General features: G+C 58.9%; 2 protein-coding genes across 3 annotated transcripts in view; both read left to right on the top strand.

Annotated features, from left to right (window-relative positions):
• Tspear (thrombospondin type laminin G domain and EAR repeats) overlaps window positions 1-14,758 on the top strand; it is a 157,745-nt gene that overhangs the window by 73,743 nt on the left and 69,244 nt on the right. Inside the window, exon 2 of the mRNA XM_077795553.1 lies at window positions 6,487-6,707. Within this exon, the coding sequence (XP_077651679.1) occupies window positions 6,487-6,707 (221 nt within the window). The remainder of the gene's footprint in view (window positions 1-6,486; window positions 6,708-14,758) is intronic.
• LOC144253275 (uncharacterized) lies at window positions 11,743-12,666 on the top strand. Of its 2 annotated transcripts, none has more exons than XM_077795079.1 (2): window positions 11,743-12,138; window positions 12,268-12,666. In XM_077795079.1, exons 1-2 carry the CDS (start codon window positions 11,743-11,745, stop codon window positions 12,664-12,666), a joined length of 795 nt encoding a protein of 264 aa, XP_077651205.1. The 2 variants fall into 2 exon arrangements, with proteins under 2 accessions (XP_077651205.1, XP_077651204.1); XM_077795078.1 differs by having other exon boundaries at window positions 11,758-12,227; window positions 12,303-12,666.

The raw sequence follows: 14,758 nt of genomic DNA, 5'->3' as shown, positions 1-14,758 counted from the left end.
GGCTGGAGGGCCCTTTGAGTGATGGGTGGTCATTTTCTCTGCGGAAGAGATTTTAGGTCCTCTACTGGAGGGCAGGAGCATCGCTCCTCAGTTTCTTGGGAAGGAGAAGTCTCTTTGGGTATCAGCTCGGGATGGCAGGCTTTAATCCGAGAGGGGTGGATCCAGTTCTCCTGACCCAGCACCTTTACTGCAGAAGGGGTGGACAAGATTACAGAAAAGGCCCTTTCCAAGTGGGGTCTGGGTTTGGGGAGTTTGAAGGGATGGTCTTGATCATAACTAGATCTCCAGGCTCATGTAGAGGTGGAGGGGTGACTGGCTCAGACATGGGATATTCACGAATCTCAGCTTGAGATTTGGCCACCTGTGTGCTGTGAGCCACTAGATCTGCAGTTTCTTGGTCTTTAGGGATATCATTTCTTAGGAGTGGTCTCCCGTATAGGAGCTGAAATGGGCTGAGCCCTAGTGTCTTTGGGGTGTTCCTGCTTCTGCGCAGTACCAGAGGAAGCACCCTAGGCCGTGGGTGGTGGGTTTCTTGAGTGAGTCTCTTTAGATGTCTTTTTAGAATATCGTCAGTTTTCTCCACCTTTCCTGAGGACTGAGCTCTCCATGCACAGTGGAGATGGTACTTGATGCCTAAGGCTTTGGATATCCCCTGAGTGACCACTGCCTTAAAGGCTGCTCCACGGCCACCCTGTAGACTTCGAGGCAACCCAAATCGAGGGATTATTTCCTGTAATAATGCCTCGACACCTCTCCGTTCAGTTCGGGAGGGGTAGGCTTCAGTCCACCCAGTAAAAGTCTCCATCACGACCAGTAGATACTGGCATCCATTGCTCTTGGGCATGTGGGTAGAACCAAGTCACCAGTCCTCCCCAGGGAACTGTCCCGTCCCTTGTAATCTTGGGGGCTTTGGGCAGAATTAAGTGGATTATTTCTTTGGCATGTGCCACAGGCTTTGACTATTTGACTATTTCCCTCACATTTCTCTCGGGTTAATTTGAGCGCATTTTCTTCTCCTGGGTGGAAGGATCTATGTAAGGTATGGGAAATCTTCCACTGGGAATTAGCAGGTGAATAAAGTTTGTCACTGTCTATTTGAATCCACCCAGAGGGTAGAAGAAGACCTCCTTTAGCTCGCACCTTGTGGGTTTCCTCCTGGTGTCTTGAGGTCTTATCTCTGGGGGAGGGCCTGTCCATATCAAGGGGCTAAGGTGGTTCTCTGTGAATCCCCTTAGCAGCCTCCTGGGCTTGTTGGTCTGCTGGTCTGTTCCCTTGTGCTCTCACCTCTCCCTTTCTGAAGTCCTCGACAATGAATTACTGCTACCTCCTTGGGTAAACAGACAGCCTCTCGCGGTCTTAAGATTTGCTCATAGTTCTTTATGGACGTCCCCCAGGAGTTTGAAATCCTCTTTCCTTCCAGATGGCTGCGTGTGCATGCAGGATTAGGTAGGCGCATTTGGAGTCAGTGGAAATATCGATTCTCTGTTGTTTCCCTACTTCTAATGCTCCTGTTAGGGCTATCAACTCAGCCAGTTGTGAGCTTGTGCCGGGGAAAAGGCTGTGCCTCTATGGTGTCACGTAAGGTCAGCATATCCAGCTTTGCCTTCTCCTTGTTCCATGAAGGAACTCCCATCTGTGAACATGGTGCGCTCTGGGTTGGACAGGGGAAGGTTCTGAAGGTCCTTCGGGCTGAGTGATTTACAGCTAGGACTTGTGGGCAGTCATGTTCAGGATTTCCCTCTCATTTCTCTGGGAGGAAGGTAGCTGGATTTAAATTAGAACAAGTCCTTCTTTGAGTTTACAGGTCCTTCTAAAAGTAGGGTTTGATATTTTAGAAGGCGATTGTCTGAGAGCCATAGTTCTCCTTTTGTATTTAAAATTCCTGAGAGATCATGGGAGGTGTAGACTATAAGGTCTCTTCCCCAGGGTGATTTTAATTGCCTCAGGGACTAGCAAGGCCACGCTGCTCCTGCCCTCAAACAATGAGGCCATCCTGGAGACACTAGGTCAAGCTCCTTACTGAGATAAGCTACTGGCTGTTGAGCTGGTCCCTTCTTTTGTGTGACCACTCCTCGGGCTATCCCTCCTCTCAGTGACAAATAGGTTGAATTTTTGTTCAGTGGGTAAGCTGAGGGCAGGGGCTTGGAATAGGGCCCCTTTCAATGCCTTAAAGGCCTTAATCTGTTCTGGTTCCCACATGAGGGAAGGCGTTCCTTGGCCTAGTGTCTCTCTGAGGAGGCTGTAGAGAGGCTCAGCGATGTCCCCACATCCAGGGGTACCAGGGGTCCAAGGCCTACAGTATCCAGTCATCCCTAGGAAGCCTCTAAGTTGTCTTATGGTCTGAGGCAGAGGATACTGTCCTATGGGGTTATTCTTTCTGGTCCTAGCTGGAGAGTTCCTTGAGCCAGCTGTAATCCTAAGTATTGAACTTGTTCTTGGCATAATTGAGCTTTTTCTTTAGACTTTATAACCCTTATCAGCTAAGAAGTTTAAGAGCTCTTTACTGGCTTCCTGACATTCCCTTTGAGTAGAGGCACAAAAATATGTCGTCTGCATACTGTAGGACAGTCAGGGATGTCTTGTCTCTGAACTCTGTTAACTCCTTAGCTAGGGTTTGGCCAAACAGATGAGGGCTGTCTCTAAACCCTTGGGGCAATACTGTCCAGGTTAGTTGAGATCCACTCTCTGGTTCCTCAAAGGCAAACAGATATTGTGATTGGGGGTCTAAGGGTATACAGACAAGGGCATCCTTTAAATCTAACACCGTGAACCAGGCAGCGGCTGCCGGAGTCTCAGATAACAGGGTGTAGGGGTTAGGAACCATAGGGTGGAGGGGAACACCTGCTTGTTAATGACTCTCAGGTCCTGAACTAGTCGCCGTTCCCCACTGGGTTTCTGAATCCCTAAAATGGGCCTGTTACATGGGCTGTTGCAGGGCACAAGAAGTTCCTGTCTTTTGAGGTTCTGAATGATCTTTAATAAGCCCTTTTTTGCCTCTGGGCGTAGGGGACATGGTCTCTGATGTGGAAAGACAGAAGGGTCCTTTAAGACTATTTTGATTGGAACTGCACTTTCTGCCCGTCCAGTTTTGCCTGCAGTAGCCCACACTTCAGGGTTTATTCACATTCTAATAAAGGCAGACATAATGGCCCTCTCGGTCCTAAGTTCATCGTCGTGGACGTCTGAAGTTTTGAAACTAAGTCCCTTCCCAACGAAGGGGTAGGACACTCTGGGACTCTCAGAAATGCATGAGAAAACCTCATCCCGTCCCACTCACAACTCAGTGGGGGAGTGAACCTCTGGTGATCTTGTGCGGTCACAGTATTAGAGGACAGAGGTCCGGGGTAGGAGGTGAGCACAGTGTCTAAGAGGAAGCACACCCGGGGCTCACTGTGTGACAGGAGTCACGGGAGCCAGAGCGGAGCCCGCCCCGTCAGGCCTGTGTGGAGGAGTCTGGCTTCAAGGACCCACGCCCCTGAGGACAGTCCCTCCTCCAGTGACTGCCTTGACATTGGGGGCAGGGCCTTTGGGGTGGTCACTTGGCCTGTGGGAACGTCCTTCCTCTCCGCCATGGAAACAAGTCCCGTTTGTGGATTGGGGAGCACCTCGTCTTCCTCCTGCACCCCGGGGACCTGCTCCTCCGAGAGCCAGTACCAGCGCTTCGTCCTTCTCCTGTCTCTGCGCCCTTTCTCCTTCTTTCCCTCGATCCCTGTTATAGAAAGCCCAAGTAGCAAGTCGGAGGACGTCATCTAAAGATGCCCATTTTTGTGACTCCCTCCGGGTGTCTGGGGCTGACTGAGTGACAGATTTGTCCTTTACAAGCAGGTGGCCCTCTGTGGACTCAGGATCCACATGGTGTGTTTTCTCATGGCCTCTCTGAGTTCCTCCATGAAAGCAGCAGAGCTTTCCGGGCCCTGAGTGATTTCTGAGACCTTAGAGTAGTTGACGGGCTTTTGCTGGATTCTCCGGAGGGCCTCCAGGACCAACACTTGGAAACGGCTGATTTTCCTAGCATCTTGCTCGTCATTTGGGTCCCATCGGGATCATCTCTGGGAACTGCCTGTGCTCCGGATGGGTGATTGGGTTTGCTCCTGGTCTGTGCTGCTGGGGAAGGAGCGAGGTGTAGGTCATCCCCAATTCCTCGGCTGCTCTTGGGGCTGCTCCCTTCTCATTGAAAGTCAAGGTCGGGTTGAGTAATAGCATGATCTCTTTCCAGGCGAGGTCAGACACCTGGCATAAGTTTCGAAATACCCCAATGTATTTGTGTGGGTCCTCCGAAAATCTCCCCAAGTCTGTTTTTATCTGCCTTAGGTCTTGAAGGGAGAAGGGGACATGTACTTTGATTGGTCCAAATTCTCCTCCTGGCATCTCCTGGAGAGGTGACATATTTGGGGCAGATTACTGGGGCAGATGCAGGGGGGCCAGGGTATGGGGACAGGAGGGCCGCTGTTGCACACCAACAGCAGATGGAGATTTTGTGGGTCCTCCTGATTCTTTCTCCTCAGTAGGTGATTCCTGAAGATTTTCTCTCTTCATGGCAGGTATCATGGCTAAGTCTACTTTACGCTGTTGGCATAATTGGGGGTTTTCCCTTAGGGCAAAGAAAACCTGGACATATGGCACCTCACACCATCTCCCTTCCTTTTGCAAAGTTTATCAAGCTGTAAAATTGTGTTCAAATTGGTACTTCCCTCTGGTGGCCAGGTTTCTGCGTCAGGGAGTTTGTGTTGAGACCAGGCCTGGCGGCAGAAGAAAATGAGGTGCTTTTCCTTGAGCGTCTGAGGGTCAAATCTATCCCAATTTTTCAATACGCGGGTCAGTGGTGCACCTGGCGTATTGGAGAGAGAAGCTCCCGTCTGAGTGAGAAGAAAACAGGACTCGGGCGCCGGCACCACGCCAGAGAAAACTGTTCTCATTAGGGACGTCTCCCTAAGCTTGAGCTTCCTAAACGGTCCAGAAAACCCGTCTCTCACCTGGCTTTGCCAAGGGGTTTCTGGTCCCCTTTAGCAAAGTGCTAGGGTCTCAGTTTTGCCCTGTGCCAGAGACCCTGGGAGGATTCAGACTTAAGGGCCTTACTGCTTTCCTCCCGACCACTAAAACCCACTGCAAAAGAGAATCGCGTGCTCTTCTTGTCGCCTGTGCTTTGTAGACTAAGGGAACCGCCTAAGGGTGAGGGGTATCTACTGGCTGTAAGGTAGCGCTTTCTATCAGAGAGATTACCGGAGGAATGGATTCTAAAAATGCCTCCCTCTAGCAGCTTAAAGAGAACACAGCACATTTTAAACATTAGGCGGTAAAACAGATTAGTGAAAGTCACCTATGCACCTTAGGGAACCTGGGCAGATCTTACTGATTATCCCATGCCTTTCTCAGTCCTGCAACCTGACTTGCTAACATTCCTGACCCATGAAGGAAGGGGAGCATCCAGGAGGAATGGATACGGGGTTGGGAGTGTTGCACGGCCCACACGGAGGCAAATGTAATTGGGGCTTTCTCTCAATGCCATTCATCTACCGATCACCCTAGATACCCCTGAGGGCTGTCGGGAGGGGGCTCAAGAGAAAGGAACCTTTGGAAACGTCTGAGAGTAGCCCAGACTGGAATTCCGCAGTTGTTCCAAACTCCTTCCTCCACCTCCACGCATCCGAGGCAGATCGGGATTCTGGTCACTGTGTACTCACGCCAATTGCTCTCCGGGCCCAGACAGAAAAGTGGGAAGCGGCTTTGGCAGAACCCAACAAGCCTGCTCTGTAGGGAACAGGTGATTGAGAGCTCCTAGGCCAGGAAACCTCTCACCTGAGTCTTGAAGAGTGGCGGCTGCACTAATTGTGTTTAAGTAGCTGTCAGGTGCCCACTTCACCCTCCAGAAAGAAAGAGAGAGAAAGATGCATCTCAGACAGACATGGGGTGCATGGAGAGGCGCTTACCTCGGTGTAGAATCTCGGTGGGACCTCCAATCTGTTACCGCTGTTGGCCGGTGAGGAGTCCTTGCTTCCCCAATGCTGAAGTATGACCCCAGAGAAGCACGCCGAGGCAAGGTCAGAGTGGACAGTAGAGGCTTGATTAAAGGACAGCAGAAAAGACTTCTCTCACCCAAGAGGTGGACTCCGTGGAAGGGGGAGGTCTCCCCTTCTCATAGCTCAGGTCTTTATCCAGCGTCCCCCATTCCTGCCTCTGTTCTGTTACCTTCCAGTGATGGATGTAGGTGGAAGGCCCTCAGGGTGGGGCACAGGGGGGCCCAAGGAGTAACCTGGGCAGGAAGGACTTCTGGGTCGGCATCTCCATCTTTGCTGGGAGCTGTTTCGTCAACACTTCTTTGGGATGGGCTCTGGGCCTTGGGGACATTAACATTCATGAGTTGTTCTGCTTTGCTTTCCCGGACTCCATTCTCCACACGGCTTCACTTGGGATCGTACTCGACATTAGACCTGATTTACCTAACCACACTGACTCCCTGTCCTTAAATCTGGCTTCATCTTTGCACAGACCTGCGGCCCCTGGATGTCCTGGCGGAGGTGGTCCCTTCGGATGGCGCCGCGGGCAGAGTCAGGACGGTGCAGGTCCTCGGTGCCCGGGGCCTCCAGCTCTCGGCCGCCCCGCCCCGCGCCTGGAGCTTCCCTGCATCCAGGATTTTCTTCAGATGTGACCTCTTCCCCGAGGAATTTTCCATCGTTGTGACCTTGAAAGTCCCCCGCCTTCCTCCCAAGGTCAGTGTGATTTGGTTCTTGGCTTCAGGAAAAGCAGAGCTTCCTTCCTCTTCCATGTTCTCGACGCCAGCGCAGGCCAGGCCCCTCTAGAGGGCAAAGCAGGCTGCTCAGGCCTCCAGGGGCATCTTGGGATCGAGTGGCCTGTCCTGCTGGGGAGTGAGGCCCCCCACGGCAGCTGCGGCAGGGCCGGCCTGCCCCTGGCTGGGGGTTGGCTGGCGACACCCGAGGTTGTGTGTGGGTCTTTTCCTGACGTCCTTTGGCACCTCGAAGGGTGCAGCTTGTGGCGGGCTCTCCTGTGGCTCATGGTGCCATTGTCCCAGGTCTAGTATGGCCCCTTCCCGCCACCCCGGCCTGGAGGGAGGGAGGCCAGGGGTGCCCCTCGCCGCCGTCCCCACTCGGACACACACTGACTCGGACACCCGGGGTTCTGGGCGATGCACAGAGGACAAAGGTGGGTTTCTCTTGGCACTTCCAAATCGCCAGCCAAGGAGCAGAGCCCGGCAGCCCAGCTCTGGGTCGTCGGCAGAGTGGGACGCTGGTGTGGCCCCCAGGGACTCCCAGGTCCAGTCCTCCCCTCCTGTCCTGTGCTCTGTCTCGCCTGCTGGACGGCCCCTGTGTGTCGGTGTGTGGGGTCGCCCAGTTCTTCCACTCGCTCCCTCTCTTCCCACGCGAGTCCCCCATCGCGGGTTATGTTCTGCACCCTGCCTGTGACCTTCCCGGACGTGGCCATGTCATGGACGCCCTGGGTCTTCTGCTCCTCAGCTGGGAACCTCTGGTTTTCCCGCCTCTCAGCTGTTAAGGGGATGCTGCTGAGTGGTCACGGCCCTGCGAAGGGGACGCTGCTGAGTGGTCACAGCCCTGCGTGGCGGGCATGGTCTCTTTCTCCCAGGGACAGGCTGAAGTGGGAGCCTTGGGTCCGGGCCACTCCAGGGGTGACTTTTGAGAGCCAGCGGTGGCCAGGGAGGGTCGGGAAGGCTGTCCCTCTGGTTTCCAGAAGGGCCCACAGAGCCACGGTGGGTGTTGGTCCCTGCTGTGGTCCTGGGACCTGTGCACGGTCTCTGCCCAGCTTAGTGTGGCTCAGTGTGGCTCAGTGTGGCTCAGTGTGGCTCAGTGTGGCTCAGTGAGGCTCAGTGAGGCTTAGTGTGGCTCAGTGTGGCTCAGTGTGGCTTACTGTGGCTCAGTGTGGCTCAGTGAGGCTCAGTGAGGCTTAGTGTGGCTCAGTGTGGCTCAGTGTGGCTTACTGTGGCTCAGTGTGGCTCAGTGTGGCTTACTGTGGCTCAGTGTGGCTCAGTGTGGCTTAGTGTGGCTTACTGTGGCTCAGTGTGGCTCAGTGTGGCTCAGTGTGGCTTGCTCCTCCTTCTCTGGAGCCTTGCGGTGGGAGCTGGGCCCGCGACCCTCAGTGCCATGACGAGTTTCTGTGACTCCCAGCCGGTGCTTTCCCAAGCTTTGGTCCCGACATCCGAAGGTCCCTCCCGCTCTCTCTTGAGGTCCTGCCACCCTTGAGGAATGCGGCTCCGTTTCCTCGGACCCATTTTCCCGGGTTTTCTGTTATTGGTTTCAGTTTCATCCTGCGGTGGCCAGAGTACACTCTTGTCTTCTTCTGTCCTTTGGAGCCTAGGAGGTTGTCTTCGGCCTGGCCCACCTTCTGTCCCCGACAGTGTCTGTCCAGGACAGAAGCTGTGTCCTCCCGCGGGGAGGGACGCTGACAACCCGTCAGAACACCCAGGCTGTCCAGGGTTCAGGCCCTCCTCCTGGTGGACCCTCTGCCTCGCCCAGCCACTGCTGAGGTCCGAGCGTCCAAGTCCTTAGCCGATGCTGCCTCGCGCCCTTCCTGTTGGCCCTGCTTGCTGTCACAGTGTTGTCACTGCCCGTTTGGGGACATTCGCTCTGTTGTCCTGAGGCTCTCCTGACCTACGATGCGCCTCTTCATCTCCAGCAAGACCTCGCCTCGGGAGTGGACCCTCCCTGCCAGTCCACGGCCACCACAGCTGCCCTGCGGCTGCTGTCTGTATCACACACTCACGCTCACTCACATAACACTCACGTACAAGCTCACACACGCACATGCATGCACTCACACACGCACACTCACACACACGCACTCACAAGCTCACACATGCATATGCACACACCCACACACTCACACACATACGAACACACATGCACACACTCACATGCACACATAAGCTTACACACTCACATGCACTCACAAGCACAAGCATGCACATGCACACACATGCACATGCACACACACATGCATGGTCACACATAAGCACACACATGCACCCAGACACATAAGCTCACACACTCACATGCACTCATGCACATGCGCATACACAAACACACAATGTGCACAGTCATGCACAAGCACACACACACTCACATGCACACACACGCGCACACACACATGGACACACCTTGCTGTCCTTGTTGGACTTGACTTCACGTTTGAGTCCCCCATGTAGAAGGCATCTGGTGGAATCCTGATTTTAGAAATCTGCTCCGACAGTCTCTCACTTGATTCGATTCTTCAATTGGTGCGAGTTAGAGTCACAATTCCGTATTCACACATTTACCTACTTACTAACTGCTCTGTAGCCTGTCCGTCAGGGGTGCTGTCCTGGTGGTCCGGGTGCCCTTCCGCATGCGTGTCCTAGCCGGGGTGGGCAAGGTGGCTGCCTGTCCCCGGCCTCTGTGTGGTCTGTTCGGTGTCATATTCTCCCATTTCCGTGCCCTTTGGAAGGTCTTTCTTACTTATTTCCCTCCAGTGGCTTTGCTGTCTCAATGGCCAGGGGCACAGTAACGGCAGCCGGTGGTTCCAAGGCGAAGGGATGCGTCTGCCGGAGGGGCTGTGCTTACCTCTAGGCTGGCACGTGCCCTGGAGGGTCCCTGGGGATGGGTACAGCAAGGTCCCCTCCTGGGCAGCCCGTAGTGTGGCCGCGCTTGCAGGGCCCAGCCTGGTCCTCCTGGCACGGTGGCCCAGCGTTTGGGGCTCAGTGCTGCAGTGCCAGCAGGTGGACAGTCGGCACTGGCCCCAAGAGCTTGGCTCCCCTGTGTCCACGGGGGGCTGCTTGTCCCCATGGGCCTCGTGCGGCTCTTGACGTCCATCTGAGAGTCTCATGGCGCCTCTCCACGTGGCCCCCTGGTGGCCACACACCTGCTCATTCTGACTCACCTGAGCCAGCCTCCGGTCCGCAGTGGCCCGGCCCCGCGACACGGTCCTGCCTTCCCTGGAGGCGGCCTGGTGGTGTCGCGCCTGCCAGCCCTGCCACGGCCGTCGCTCTACCAAAGCTGTGACTTCTGAGGAACCTGAGGGGACCAGGGTGGACGTGCCTGTGGCCGCGTCCCGTCGGGCCTGCTCGGCCCTTCTTCCCTGGACTTAAGCTGGCCCCGGCCCGGCTCCCACTGCCCCACGCACCTCCTTGAGCCTTGTCACACACGTCCTCGCCATGTTTAGGCCACCCACACGGCCCACACTCTGATCCACTGGCCTTTTAGTAAGTGGGGACAGGAGAGGGGAGGCGTGTCCGTCCGCCCCTGGTGACCTGGAGCGGCCTCCGTCACCACGTCCTGGCTCTCACCTGGGGAGTTCCCTGCCGTCACCTCTCAGCCTGTCCCTTCAGGGGCTGTGACCAGCAGGCTGGTGGCCTGGTGGCCTTGGGTGACCTGGGGGTCTTCACTCTGCCGCCGTGTCTGAGGGAGGGCTCCGAGGGCCAGCCTCTTGGTGGGCGACGCCCTGAGAGCTTGGCCTTCTGGCCTCCCGAGCCTGGGGAGGAGCCCACTCCCCTGCGTCCCTCCCTGGCTCCCGCTGCTCTGGGGCCCTGGGACTTGACTTTGGGCGTTTTCTGGGTTTGTCTGTGGATCTTCTGTGTGTGACCGACTTGGCCCTTGGCGTCCTGGGAGAGCAGTCGGCGTTTCCGTGGGTCCCGCCAGCTCTGCCTTCTGACCTGACTCGGCAGAGCTGCACCCGCGGAGGCAGAGAGGCCTGGCCTGCAGCCCGCTGGCCCCCAGCAGCCCGTGGAGCCCTGGGCCACATCAGCAGACTGCGGCCGGCATCACTGGGCCTGCCCTGGACACTTCAGACGTGGCACAGAGTAGCAACCATGGCATGAAGAGACGGGGCCCATGACCAGAGCTCGGGGTGCTTGTCGGTCCTGAGCACTGGACGTGGTGGCCACCCCAGCCAGCAGCAGCCACAGGAAGAGGCCCCTGTGCTCCCAGACACGGCCACTAGATGCTGGGTGTGTGTCCCGAGGGGACGGGAGCTGCCCGCCTGGTGTTGTGGCGGCAGGTGCTCGCGGAGAAGAGCCGTGTCCTCTGCACGGGGCTGCAGGAGCCCTGAGCCCTGCTGCAGGAGACTGTCCAGGCCCAAGGAGAGGGGCTGCAGAAGTGGGCGCCCAGCCCTCAGAGTCCCCCTCATGTGCTGGGCCTGCATCTGCTGCCCGCTGCCCGCAGCCCCAGGAAGACTTGCCCTCAGACCTGCTCCGGGGACCAGCAGGCGTAAGCCCGCCCCAGGCTCCCTGACCGCCAGCAGCGCCAGCTCCTGCCTGGGCTAGGCCAGGCGACGAGTGGACCTGTGCAGAGCAGGACACCCGCAGCGCCTCAGGCCCAGACCCTGGGGCCCTAAGCCCGCCCTCCCAGAGGGGACGTCTGTGCTCAGAAAGGAGCGCTCCTGAGGGACAGGGCTCTGGGCCCCAGAGGGCCACTGCCTGCCACTGTCCCTGCACGAGGGCACTTGGGCGCCATCAAAGCATCTCCGCTGGTTTCCTCCAGGGACAAACACAGCTCAGGACCGCGTGCACACGCTGGCCCGGGCACGCAGAGACGCAGCCTGGCGCCAGGCCACAGCAGGAACAGGAAGTCTTCCCTCTGCCTGGCCAGGGGACAAACAGCAGGGGTATAAAGGAGGGAGGCCGCGGCCACTCACCCACACTCACCCACCCACCCTCCTCCAGCACACCCACCCACACACTCACCCACCCTCCTCCAGCACACCCACCCACACACCCACCCACCCTCCTCCAGCACACCCACCATGGCCGCCTCCACCATGTCCCTCTGCTCCAGCGACCTGAGCTATGGCAGCCGTGTCTGCCAGCCCGGCTCCTGCGATTCCTGCCCCGACTCCTCCTGGCAGGTGGACGACTGCCCAGAGAGCTGCTGCGAGCCCCCCTGCTGCGCCCCCAGCTGCTGCCAGCCCAGCTGCTGCGCCCCAGCCCCCTGCCTGACCCTCCTCTGCACCCCAGTGAGCTGTGTGTCCAGACCCTGCTGCCAATCAGTCTGCACCAGCTCCTGCAGCCCCTCCTGCTGCCAGCAGTCTAGCTGCCAGTCTGATTGCTCCAGCTGCTCCCCCTGCCAGCCGTCCTGCTGTGTGTCCCTCTGCTGCAAGCCCGTGTGCTGCAAGCCTGTGTGCTGCAAGCCTGTGTGCTGTGTGCCCATCTGCTCTGAGGCTTCCTCCTCCTGCTGCCAGCAGTCTAGCTGTGAGCCCTCTTGCTGCTCCTCTTCCCCCTGCCAGCAGTCCTGCTGTGAGCCCTCTTGCTGCTCATCCTCCCCCTGCCAGCAGTCCTGCTGCGTGTCCCTCTGCTGCAAGCCCGTGTGCTGCAAGCCCATGTGCTGCAAGCCCGTGTGCTGTGTGCCCATCTGCTCTGGAGCTTCCTCCTCCTGCTGCCAGCAGTCTAGCTGCCAATCTGACTGCTGCAGCTCCTCCCCCTGCCAGCCGTCCTGCTGCGTGCCCATCTGCTGCAAGCCCGTCTGCTGCTACAGACCCTCCTCCTGCGTGTCCCTGCTCTGCCGCCCCGTGTGCAGGCCCGCCTGCTGCGTGCCCGTCTCCTCCTGCTGTGCCTCCTCCTGCCAGCCCAGCTGCTGCCACCCGGCCTCCTGCGTGTCCCTGCTCTGCCGTCCCACCTGCTCCCGCCCGGCCTGCTGTGGTGTCTCCTTGGGCCAGAGGTCCTGCTGCTGACCAGCCATGTCCCCAGGGCAGTGGGCCCAGGCCCCACCCTCCAGAGTAACCCTGGCCAACCCTGACTCCCACAGGACGCACGGGGCCCTGGCCCACTCTGGACCTCTTTGCCTGGAGCCCCTGCCCCTCTGGTGGGCAGTGCTGAGCCTGGGCAGCCTGGCGGCCCCCGTGTGGCGTGCCCCCTGGGCGTGGACGGTGTGCCCTGCCCTCCTCCTGCCCCGCTGGAGGGAGTGACCGCCAGCAGCGACCCCCTGAGACCTGCTCGCACATCTGGGCCAATGGTGGGAGCTTGGGCGTGGCGTGGGGTGGGCTGACTTGGGGACCTGGTCTGTGTCCAGGGTGACCGCACCCACAGGGCTGCTGTCCCCTCCCCTGCTGGCCTCCACTCAGGGAAGCCTGCCCCTAGGAGACCCGGGCACCTCCGTGCGGCTGCACAGTTAGGGACAGAGGCCCGTCTGCCCGGCACGCCTGCTCTGCGTGTCCGTCCTCACCTGGCCCCGCTGAGTGTCCTCCTCCAGGAACCCCCGCATCCTGGCAGCACCCTGGACTCTCCCCCTTTGTCCTCTGCCCACTCTGCGTCTCCTGAGTGGCCCTCTCTCACTGAGTCAAATAAACCTGGCAGCTCTGACCCTCACTGTAAGCTGCCTTCTGTTCTGAGCAGTGACCTCGCCGTGGCCTCTGTCCACTCGATCCCTGCGCCCTCTCCCTCCTGGTTCTGTTTCCCATGTGCTTCCTTCGAGGCTGAGCCACGGTCCCTGCCCTGAAGGGTGTCAGGGGGCACCTCAGGGGCCTCAGGGTGCCCAGCGGCCGGGGGAGCAGGGCCAGCTCCCACCAGATTCGTGGACCAGCCGACAGATCTGGCTTGAGCCGCGGTGCCTTCGGGCGGGAGGCCACGGCCCCTGTGGACCCCACCGGGTGGGTGGGGGTCCTGGCGGCCCTGCCTGGGAGGACAGCCCTGGAGCCTCTACTTGGCGAGTGTGTTCCCAGGACCCTCCAGGCAGGTGGCTCTGGCCTCAAGTTTGTCCCTTCCTCCAGCCACGCCCATCAGGCCTGGCTACTCTGCCAGGTCAGCGAGGCCGTGGGGGACGGGGCGACTCTGGGGTTGGCTCAGGGCTCGGGTCCGAGGGAGGAAGAGCCCTGACCCAGGGCCCGTGAGCCCGGGGTGGGGATGAGAGGGTCTGCACTGCCCTCGCCTCCAGTGGATCCAGCCTTTCAGCCCATCACGAAGGGGCCCGGGAGCCGAGGCGTGTCCAGGGGACTGTGGCCACTGACGGGTCAGCCTGTGGGGTCACACTGGGCCACTGTGAGAGCCAGTGAGCCCCGTGACGCTGTGTTCCCTCTGGGAGGCAGCTGCCCGCTGAGTCCCTTGCTGGCGTTAACCGCCATCTGAAGGCCCTGGTCCTTGGCTGACCCCAAGGTGCCTTCATCCCCTGAGAAACCCCCAGAGCTTGCACCGGACGGCCCGGGAGGTCCAGCCGGAACCCACGGCCCGCTCAGACCCAGCTCTGGGCACCCTCTCAGCCTCCTGCCCCTCTTGGGGACATTTTCCCCTTGGTACTTTCAGCAGATAATTGGCCAAGTGATCTGACCACCAGGCGCCTGAGTGGACCCCGGGACATGTCCTCCTCCCTCCCGGACTGATGACTCATGTCTGCCCTGGCTGTGCTGGGGTGACCCTCCTCTCTCGCCGTGTCCAGTGTGGATTCCCCCTGTCTGTGCAGACCCGGGGCAGGGCCCTGGCCACTCCCTGGCCACTCCCTGGCCACTCCCTGGCTGGGGTGCACAGGTCCCGGGAAGGCAGGACGGGGAGCCTCCTGGGCCTCTTCCCCCAAGCCACGTCCCTGGGCAGGGGAGTGGGCACAGCTGGACGAGCTGCCCGTCCCTCTGAGCCGCATCTGGCCTGGGTTGGAGGAGCTGCCTTGTCCCTGCGCTCAGTAGGACCTGCCCCTTAGGTGACCTGTCACCAGCTGCCCTGCTCGCTGGGCCACTGTGCTGGCCACACCAGGGACAGGAGGGGCTCCTCGTTCCCTGGCACCGGGCGGACACAGTGGCTCTCCCACTGCCCGTGGCCAGCCAGCCTGGCCCGGCAGCT

The sequence above is a fragment of the Urocitellus parryii genome, chromosome 2, assembly GCF_045843805.1.
Source record: "Urocitellus parryii isolate mUroPar1 chromosome 2, mUroPar1.hap1, whole genome shotgun sequence".
NCBI classification, from domain to species: domain Eukaryota; kingdom Metazoa; phylum Chordata; class Mammalia; order Rodentia; family Sciuridae; genus Urocitellus; species Urocitellus parryii.
The sequence above is the reverse complement of the archived record's forward strand: the minus strand, read 5'-3'. Positions and strand labels throughout refer to the sequence as shown.

What these genes read in the sequence shown, in the direction of transcription:
- LOC144253275 (XM_077795078.1), top strand. Translation starts at nt 11,758, where the DNA reads ATGTCCCTCTGCTCCAGCGACCTGAGCTATGGCAGCCGTGTCTGCCAG. An exon ending in TCTTCCCCCTGCCAGCAGTC is followed by an intron (nt 12,228 to 12,302) that starts CTGCTGTGAGCC and finishes CTGCAAGCCCGT; the next exon opens with GTGCTGCAAGCCCATGTGCT.